This window comes from Syngnathus acus, chromosome 1 (assembly GCF_901709675.1).
Source record: "Syngnathus acus chromosome 1, fSynAcu1.2, whole genome shotgun sequence".
Classification (NCBI taxonomy): domain Eukaryota; kingdom Metazoa; phylum Chordata; class Actinopteri; order Syngnathiformes; family Syngnathidae; genus Syngnathus; species Syngnathus acus.
In genome coordinates, this window is record NC_051087.1 from 9,312,941 (window position 1) to 9,323,446 (window position 10,506).

At 41.9% G+C, this 10,506-nt stretch overlaps 1 protein-coding gene across 7 annotated transcripts; it reads left to right on the top strand.

Annotated features, from left to right (window-relative positions):
• The first annotated feature begins 1 nt into the window (after position 1).
• On the top strand, positions 2–7,560 carry epn3b (epsin 3b). Of its 7 annotated transcripts, none has more exons than XM_037259699.1 (12): positions 2–405; positions 2,353–2,484; positions 2,594–2,752; positions 3,025–3,108; positions 3,400–3,748; positions 3,876–3,997; positions 4,301–4,432; positions 5,981–6,104; positions 6,201–6,326; positions 6,421–6,516; positions 6,617–6,892; positions 6,970–7,560. In XM_037259699.1, the coding sequence occupies exons 1-12, from the start codon at positions 397–399 to the stop codon at positions 7,266–7,268; spliced, it is 1,908 nt and encodes a 635-aa protein (XP_037115594.1). In that variant the 5' UTR covers positions 2–396; the 3' UTR covers positions 7,269–7,560. The 7 variants fall into 7 exon arrangements, with proteins under 7 accessions (XP_037115594.1, XP_037115603.1, XP_037115637.1 ...); XM_037259708.1 differs by having other exon boundaries at positions 3,879–3,997; XM_037259742.1 differs by having other exon boundaries at positions 5–405; positions 3,400–3,697; positions 3,879–3,997.
• Positions 7,561–10,506: the final 2,946 nt, after the last annotated feature.

Consider the following 10,506-nt stretch of genomic DNA (forward strand, 5'->3'; position numbering starts at 1 on the left):
TTAATAAATCTTTCAGTTATCCCAGTGATGATCCTGGTGAATCCTGACTCATTCATCCTCGCAACAGTCACGACTGTGGGCCGGTGCAGCGCTGACTCTGCACAAAGTAAAACAGACGCCCCCTTCGCACTCCCCTTACTCCACGCGTGTGTGGTATTGGTGTGTGTCGGTGAGTGAGGTGGGGAAAGGCAGTGGGTGAGCTTCCTATGCGGATTTTACAATTGACTCCCCGCCCGGCTTCCACGCACCAAAACCGTGATTTAGACAGTCCGGGGGGGTCTTCACCTGGGTCGGCATTTGTTATCAACGCTGCGTGTTTCACTGTGGTCACGAGGCAAGGGAGGACATCATCTTGGACCTGCAAGGGGGAGAGGCAGTGCGGCGAGGGAATGAGCAATGGGAAAGGTAACCGGAATGAGATTGATTGATTTGTGCTATCGGGTTCATTTATTTGCGAATATCATACGTGAATTTTTTTATTTACATATTACATTACGCATAGTCGCTAACATTGGGAGTAAAGGTGTTTGTATGAGGGGGCGTGTGTTATGTACGTGAGGAGGTGGTGAGGGGGCGCCCTGAGCATGCTCACGCATGATGAAGACCTACTATGGACGCCCTCGGCAGTCGCCACCTGAAATATGCAGTAAAGAGCTTCTGCTTTATACACGCGGCTCGCCGTGCAACGTGGTGACGTAGGCATCAGTTCCTTCATGGACTTCATCATGCAAAATGGGCTGTGGCAAGGATGTTTGTACAGTCACATGTAAAGGTCACTGGAAGACTTAAGAAAAAAAACATGCTACCAATAATGGTTTTGGTTGAGCTTGCTATGACTATTTTTCATGTAGATCAGCCTTTCCCAAACTTCAGGCATTGTCAGGTATGCAGGCTGAAATTGATTAAATATAAGCTACAGTGTATCGACCATCAAGCAGGGGCAACTTCCACAGAAAGGATAATTGACGATCCAATTGGCTGGTGAACTGTCCATGGTACCCCACTTCTTGCCCAAAGTCAACTGGGATAGACACCTGTTACCTGTGACCACACCATAAAGACAAGCAATATTGAACATGATGGAAGAATTGTTTTGTATTCTGCAGTGATGTTAAACTGCATTGCATCATACTGATGGCTATTCATAACAATTGGCTTACCCTATGAGAAGGCAAAACATTAAACATCATTATCATCACATACTCTATGATGCAATTCAGTTTCAATACAAGCATTGTTACAAGCATGTGAGCATTTGTGTCACCCTGGGTGAATGTGACTAATGTACACAATGTGATTAACTGGTGACCATAGGAGGATGTAGTGTACCTTTTACATAAACTCAAGTGGAATAGGCTCCAGCTTCTGCAGGAACAGGATAAGTGTGGATGGATGGATAATGCTAGTTTTGCTGATGTTATAGCAATCCAAGATGTTTTTAAGGGAGTCCATCTTCCCAAGAGGAACGAAATTCAGTTATTTGGGGAAACCTAATGGTAAATGAGTCGGATGAGAATGCTCCAGGTTTTCCAACAGGCATTTAAGGTAACCTTGACCAAGGTATCTAATCTAACTCAGTTGGTGTTGTGACTGCTGCAAAACCCAAACAGTGCTCCACTTTGTCACTCATCATGTCAGCACTATTGAGTGAACAGTGTTGACGACTGTCATGAGCCGCTATGTCCAATCTTGAATAGTACATGTAAAATAAATACAATATAATCAAAACCGATATTAATTGTTGTGCATCGAGTCTACAAAGTGCTAACTGCAATGCCTATTAAGCACTGTCGGTGATGCCAAGGCGGATTTAGCAGAAAGTTGATCCTTGCGGTAGCCGTGCCCTTCAGTGCTTTGCGTTTATGTATAAACAATGAGACCACTAAAACTGCCCTCCAAAAGAGGACTGACTTAGTTAGGTTCAGGAGGATAAGTAGACTCACATTCTCTTCACGGGAGCCCCTCATAATCAGTTCCCTTGTTCCTGCCTTCATCATTTTCGTAGAGAAAAAAAATATGCTGTGCACTGACCTCAATAAGCTAAGCTATGAAGAAGCTTCATCAGACACCTGATTGCCAGTGCTTCTGACCTACTTCCTCCTGAGTGTGCACCAAATGTGAGCCACTCATTCACTTACTACTACCATCAATTATTATTCCCATTGCTTTTTGAGAATAACCTGACCAATTCCACACACGTGGGGATGCTGTGTAAAAACAAATAAAAAATCTGACCTGAAATCTATATTTGACTGAATATAATCTACAGAAAAAAACTCCTACACCAAGTCTCCTGATAAAGAAGCATTTATTTGCCCTAGTTGCTTCTTCAGTCCCTTTTCTCTTTTTCAGCTTCACCTGTTGAAGGCCTGCTCTTCACTTACGATCACTCTGACTCCTCCATCACCTGTCAACATGACAACCTCAGCCCTGCGTAGGCAGGTGAAGAACATAGTTCACAACTATTCCGAAGCGGAGATTAAGGTACTGTGTGATCATTGTGTGTCAGTGATGGGTGATGGAGGATGAATAAAAAAAGTGACCGTTACGCTTCAGAGCAAAGTGCTAGTCATTGTTCTTGTCTTGTCTGTAGGTTCGTGAGGCAACCTCTAATGATCCATGGGGGCCGCCATCGTCTCTCATGTCAGAGATTGCTGATTTGACATTTAATGTGGTGGCTTTTGCTGAAGTCATGGGCATGGTGTGGAAGCGCCTCAATGACAGTGGCAAGAACTGGAGACATGTCTACAAGGTGAAAGACACAGCTAACTTGCCTGTGTTACACTTTACGGATAGGTGCAGCTGATATTTTGGTCGCCCACCTAGCAACACGAGGGCAGGAAAACACTACACCCCTCAAAACTGAGTGTCGCTATCTATGTAAAAGCTGAGTTTTTGATTTAACCCTCATATCGGATCATTTTTCTCAGTGTAAGGAGTAAGTGAGCTCCAAGCTTGTGTTTTGCTTCTATATCAATATAGTGAAGGTGTAATGACATTGAGCAGTGTGTATTTTGACTTCAGTCCCTGACCCTATTGGACTACCTACTGAAGACGGGATCAGAGAGAGTGGCTCAACAGTGTCGAGAGAATGCATTCACTATTCAGGTACGGCACAGCAACTACAGAAATACTAACACAGATCGTACTGTATGTTGACAATTTAAAACAACCTGCAAAAAGTTAATGACAGCATTAATACATATAAAAAGTTATTTCTAAGAATGTTTCTAAATATTTATTTTTTGATTGTTTTTACAATCGTGCCTTACAGTTTTAAATCATCACGGAATTTTTTTAAGTAGGACCCCAATTATGGCGATATCATGAACCCATTGAAAATCCATCTACTGCAACCATGTACAAATAAACCAGAGGATTGTCTTTTTCTTGGTCCAGACGCTTCGTGATTTTCAATATGTTGACCGTGATGGCAGAGACCAAGGGGCCAACGTCCGAGAAAAATCGCGCCAACTGGTGTGTCTTCTCCGGGATGAAGACCGTCTTCGTCAAGAGAGAACTCAAGCTCTGAAGACTAAAGAGCGAATGGCCGGTGGAGCGGGTAGTGGCGGAGGGGCCATGTATGGAGGAATACCCTCATCCTATCACCCGGGCAGGCGGACTAGCCAGCCCAGCATGGCTGCACTCTATGGGGAAGAGTTAAGCCGCTCCAGAGGTTCTCCATCCTCCTTCAACTGTGAGCGTTCAGTCGATTCATTACACTGCGTTGGGGTTTTTACGACATTAGGTCAGCATCACACTGCCTTTGCTGTCCCAGAGCTTCTGCTATTGCACACACACATATTTGCTGTGGCCTTACACCAACACACACACCCATACATATCACATTGGCACCCCTCCTTATTGTCCCTCAGCAGCCTCATCTTCATCTCCTCGAGATGCCTCTGAGCTGGAACAGGCTCGACCACAAACCACTGGGGAAGAAGAGCTTCAGCTCCAGCTGGCTTTAGCCATGAGCAGAGAAGAGAATCAGAAGGTACAACAACAGTACACTTACTCCAGATGGTGCATTAGCTATCATTGATCAGTTCAGTTATGCTATACATTTTTTTCCAAATGGACCACACTTTATCTTTGCCAACCAATTTTATATACTTAAAAAAATATTGTACTGTATTGCATTAATCTGTTCCTCTCCCTAACAGAATCTCGGTAACATACATTTTACTAAAAAAAAAAATCCCTTAGCTACCATTGTGATTCAAAATCAGCCTACGTGATATCAGCAAAAATAATTGCCGACACATTCCCGAGTTAACGTCATGTATCTTTCACAAAGAATCTGATGTGCTCACTGATGATGTCAAAGATGCCAACCCTGCAGGAGCGGCGCTGTCGCCAAGGAGACGTGTCTGTCCTGCAGAAGGTCGTGATTGAGAGCAGGAGAGCCAGCCAGTCAGGGACACAGGAGGTGAGTAAGAAAACGTTTGTGCATGCTTTTCGTGTGGGGGCGTATATTCTCTCTATGATTGTGCGCTAGCATATTTGTTCACTTGTGTGGACTTGGGTGGTAGAGAGTGATACGAAGCAAAAAGACATACATCAGCATAATGAGAGTGAAAGGTGGGAGAGGTGAAAGAGGTGCAGCTGAATGATAACACGTTTGTCTTGTCTAACCTTGAGCACAACGTGACATTAACCGCAACACGATCTCCTTATCTGGTTGCACAGAAGCCCCTATTATCATTGGCCGGTTGGTTGGCAGGCCAATTAAAGTTGCTTACTGATGTATACAATAGTTTATATGCATCCTTCTGTCATTCACATGCATGTACATAAATACTGTACATTAATTTACATATCTTAGTATGATTCTGAAATTGCAAGACTAACCCATCATATTTGCATTTTAATACCACTTTACATTTCCATAATTGATTATTTTGTTTGAAAGTGGCAGGAAGAATATGGTGAATAAATGAAGGTGTGTTTGAATCACTGCATGAGGAAACACCCACACAGGTTTGAAGCTTAGTGTTGCCACATGCCTTAAAACACCCTGTTGGGGAAACTGCAGTGCAGTAGAGGTGTTTGTTTTAACACAGCACTTTCCAAGTCTCTTAATGAAGTAAGTGAGGAATGCGTCGCTCCTTTGTCCCTCGGCTTGTACTGCTGCAAACATCATTACGCTGTCTCTTCATGAGGGAATGCCCAATTTTCCCTCGATAAACAATCAATCGTTGGGGCTTCCAGTAACAAAGTCACCTTATGTGCTCATCTGCCTCCTCACTGCAGATGCTTGCCTTTCTATTTGACTGCTCCATAATAGAAAGTTTTAATTGCAGTTGGATTCCAATTCAAACGCAAGTGTGGTTGTCCTTACGTCTTTGTATTTGATTTGAATGCAGGATTTGAGTATTGAAGGGTTATAATTGATCATCTCAAATGTCATTCCATTTATTGACTCTAAGCCAGCCAGTAGGCTAGAGTCAGCACGAAATACAACAAATAAAAAATATTTAGATTTATAATAAATAATTTATTATTATTATGAATATTTGATGAGATGATGAAGACGATCCTACTTCTCCCAGTTTGTCATCTTAACTTTGTGATGGTCTTTAATAGAGATGTCCAATATTTGTTTCTCAAAAAGCCTTATTGTCATCTGACCTGATCATGCAGCCTTGTATGCAAAATTGTTATCGGGATCAAATTCAACTTGACAATTTATTGCTATTGAAGCATATAATGAATCATAAATTATTAAATCAGCATGACTCGGACGTTTTTTAAAATATTGTTTGTTGATCAATTCTCATTTTGTACTGTGTTTATCGCTGCACTAAAAGCAAACCAACATGCAGAATTGCAGTAACTACATTTTGCATATATTCTCTTCATGGATTAAAAGCATTTTAGGCATGCACAGAAACTACAAATCATCAAACATTGTGCACAAGTCTATAAAAACAATTCTATTATATGATATATCCATACTATTTTATTTCTTCTATAGTCGACAATGCTGGACCTTGTAGACGTCTTTGGTGCATCCTCTGAAAGGCCACCTCCGCCTGGTGACCCCTGGGACGCTGCCCGGCCTTCCTGTAACATCACTTCTGACCCTTGGGATTCTGTAGGTGAGTGTCCTGTCATGTTCACACAACAGTGGGAGAGAAAAGGGATCATGTTTCAAACATCACTACACACGAAGCTTGCTTTCTCCATCTTCACAGCCGTCCCATCCTCGAACGCTGCTAATCCATGGGCCCCTTGGGCCGACTCGTGCAGAGAGCCATGGGAGGCGGTGCCCACCTGCAACCCTCCAGTCAATCACACGTGGGAAAGATCAAACGAGCACGGTAATTTCCAGAATCACTGGCTCGTTTGCTTAACTTTCTTTTTATTTGTTCTAATATCAAAGTGTATTTCATCAATGAAACATGGTTCATGCAGAGAGTGATGGGACATATATGGAGAGTCCACATGAAACGGAGAAGCCTCAGCAGGATGTTCCTCAATTGTCTTCTTCTCAGCCAGAGAGTCAAACAGGTAAAACAAGTCACAAATGTACAGTTTGTGTCGTATACAAATTCATCAAGTGTAGTATTTACTCTCTATTGCAATTCCACAATGACTAATCTCTGTGCAGATTCTGAAGTACGTGAGACTGAAGACATGTTCTGTGGAGCAGCAGATGATCCATTCAGAAATGAAGCTCCGGTGAAACCTCAGCTCAATGGTCGGGACTCAGACAGTCCAGAGATGATGGATCCGTCTCGACTCGCACCGCCTGTAAGCACTACGCCACGTATGTGTCAGACCCCTGAAGCCTTTCTTGGACCTACGGGGGCCTCATTGGTCAATTTGGACACACTGATACCCCCAACTCCGCCAAGCAAGGCGCACAACAACCCCTTCCTCTCAGGTAGGAGCTTCGAGCGAACTTATGAGAACAGAATCTAAGTTTTAGATTTCTAACCAGTGAAATGCCCCCACTCGCAGGTCTGAGCAGTCCATCTCCTACCAACCCCTTCCACTGTGACCAGCCTCGCCTTACCCTCAACCAAATGCGCCCATCCTCGACATCTCCGCTGCCCCCGCACATGCTGTCCTACAGTCCGTCACTTCCACTACCTCTCCTTCACAGAGGGTCAACTCTTCCCTCTTCGCAGACCCAGCCTCCCGCCAGACTTATGGACCTTCCCTCCAACCTTCTCCAACCAATGCTCCCCCTCTCTTCGCAGCCCATGGCTAACATTCAATCCCAAGCACAGACACAGAACCACAACCCGTTCCTCTGAGACTTCATTTGCTTTTGCCATTTGCACACTCTGGACTATAACTTGAGCCGGAACCAGAGTCAAGATCTTATTAAATGTCTGTGTGCACACATGAAATGGATCAAACATCGACTGGAAATTCAGCAAGCCTCATGATATTGCAGGAACGTTTTTGTCGAGGTATCTTCAAATCTATATTACAGTGCACTTCTGTCCCTGTCCATCTAATTTCATCAAAATGCTTATTGCAGCATTAATAATGCTATGGTTACAATAGCAAAACTGTCCATTGATAAATTGTTCACTAATTTGACAGGTTGGGCTCTGTATTTTCATTCCTAGCACAAAGCGCTGTCTAACTGCACACAGGTGGCAATGTTTTGTTTTTTTTGTATTATGCTTGATCACGCAAACAGAATAGGCTTTGTGCTAGCCAAAGCTAGCCAATAGGCTGGTGACTCCCAGCCAATCCGAGTGACTCCCTTTATGAATGCATTAATTTCAGCAGAGGGAGGCACGCATCACAGAGAAAGGTGTGCACGTGGTCTACCTATATGAGGAAGGACTTTCTGGGGTGCAGACAGGCGATCGATCTCGGAAAGTATATTTACAGTTAAAGAAACCGCAAGAAGATCTCTTGAGGATGATGTACTGGGCTGCACAATATTTGTGCCGCGCAGTCAGAAGGATGCTAATAGTAAAATAATTTTTAGATAATAAAAAAAAGTTTTAATGTGATCATGATTCCAGGTATAATTCGTTCAATTAATTTCTCTGATGATTCAGATTGTTCCACATCATATTTATGAATGTAATATCATGAAAGCCACCACACACGAAGCGCAAAATCTATCTGCCTGCGCCTCGGTCAAATAGGCTAAACCAAAATTACGTTACACCACATGCGCTACTGTTTAGACCTGCTTTCAGGTAGTCTAAAATGAATTCTACTTTTTCTCACCAAATTGGCAGCTTCCCTTGGGAGGGGTAGTAGAAAATATCTTCAGTCTGCCGTAACGCAGGATTTATTTTCCTCCTGGGCTGAAGATGGGCTGACTCAATACATATGAGGGCATAGAAATGTGTTATAAATATCTTTTAGAACACCAAATAAAATGCTGGAATGCTTATTTAAAAATGATAACATAAATCAGGAAATATTTCACTGTGTAGTGATTGAATATGAGTTTCACTTTTGAATTGAATACTGAAATAAATTAGGTGTTCCTCATAATTTAGTGAGATGCACAAATAAATAAAAAGTCTGATACTGTCCAAATACTTCCAGAACCATACCCGTTTTTGTTTTAGTACATGTTTACACGTGGACAAACGTGTTGGAAGCATAATAAAAGAAAACCCACATTAAAAATACCTTGGCACTAACATACGTTATGACAAAAAAAAGTACTGAAATTTAATATTAAATTTAGTTTTTCTCGTTTTTATATATCTGTTATCTTGATGCTTCCTCGGTGGCCATGATAATAACAATTGCCTTATTGTGGACACAATACTTGATAGCAGCCAGAGCTCTTGACTCTCAACTTGCTATGCACCAAGTGGCCGTTAGATGGCAGAACTGATCCCATCTACATATTTCAAGCCTGAGCTGCTCATGATCAAGGTGGACTTTCCCTGTAGTGGGTTTTATCAGTGTGCCAATGAAGCCACACAGAGTAAACATACAGTAAAGCCCTCAATTATTTTGATCATAGCGTGTCCTCATTTTTGCTTATAGACATTTTTATCTACTGAATTAGGTTGTATCTCTGCAAGTAAAACTAGAAGTTACCTTAAAATTAAACATACAAATATGTACATGGGTTTCATATCTGGTTCTCTCCTTCCTGTGTATGGTTTGTAAGTTCTCCTCTTTCTTGCATGTTTTTTTTTTTCAGGTCCGCCAGCTTCCTCCCTCATTCTAAGAAAATGTTTCCTAGCTTAATCAAAGACTAAAATTGCCTGGAGGTGTGAATACTTGATTGTCTGCATATGTCCCGCGACTGACTGGCAACCAGTTACGATGGACCCCATCTCTGCATTTTACATTAAATTGCTTGGGATAAGTTCCACGGTAAAAAAAAATTTGATTTCTGCAGAATGAACTGCTGATATGCAAGAGATGACTGTATTACTCAGTGTCGTTTCTAAAACAGTGAGCTTAATCGCTTCAGTGTTTTGTAGCTCACTCGAGTCACGCTTTTAAATGATATTTCAAAGTAAATTGCGTAAATAATACATCACTGCACGGCAACGAGACCAAGAAACCATGTTCCAGGAAATACTGAAAGCAACCTCATGACCTTCACTTTTCAGTAGGTTTTTCTTTTAAAGACTTCATCAAGTGTTAGTATAGAAAGTTCCTTTTTATGTCCCTTCAAAATATACAGTATTCATTCACCAATGTCATCTTGCTAAATAACTCTGCATGTGGTCTTGCACACTCCTTAATAAGGAGGGATACTGTACCTTCTATGATTAAGTTACAAGTCCATGTTCACTTTTCCAAACATCTGGTTCTGTCTAAATAGAATTTTTTTTAAAAATCAGGTGCAGTCTGAACTCAACCTCAACCGCTGCAGCCTCGACCTTCAGATATTTCTAGGTTAAGTGCATACAAAAGTACTGTATCATGTTCGTTTGATGCAAAGCGTGACCTGTACAGACGGCAAGGAATGATTGAGCAAAAAAACTTGTAAGCGCTGGTGCCAAATATTGTGAATTTCTGTAAAGTTACTACACACTACATTGATTAGTGAGTGAGGAGTATGTGCCACGACTATAATTGGTTCAGGACCCCAAATGGAACTCTTGAGACTAATATATGAATGATATTTTACTTAATATATTAGCATAGTAGCTCTGCCTGCTTCTGTCAATCTCCATTTGTTCAAATTAAACATCTGGTTTGCCTTTCTTGTCAAGGACCAATTTCTAATGGTTTGTCTGGAGTTGCTGTGATTCGAAGGCCAAGATGTAGTCCAACCGAGCCAAAAGTTCTCATGATTACACTTATCATGCACTCAAGCATGACACTATATTTCCTAAGCTTGGCTTCAGTCTTTTCTCCCCTGGAGTTGTTGTTCCTGGCCTGCAATAAGATGACCCATCAAGTTTAAAGCTGATAAAGGTCAGTGTGATCAATGTGGAAACAATTAGCCTGGCAAAGACTAATGAGATGAACTACATGAAGTACATAGAGAGCTTCTGTAGTCAAGTTCACTTCAAAACTGTATCCTGTCTTAAATTGTGCCCT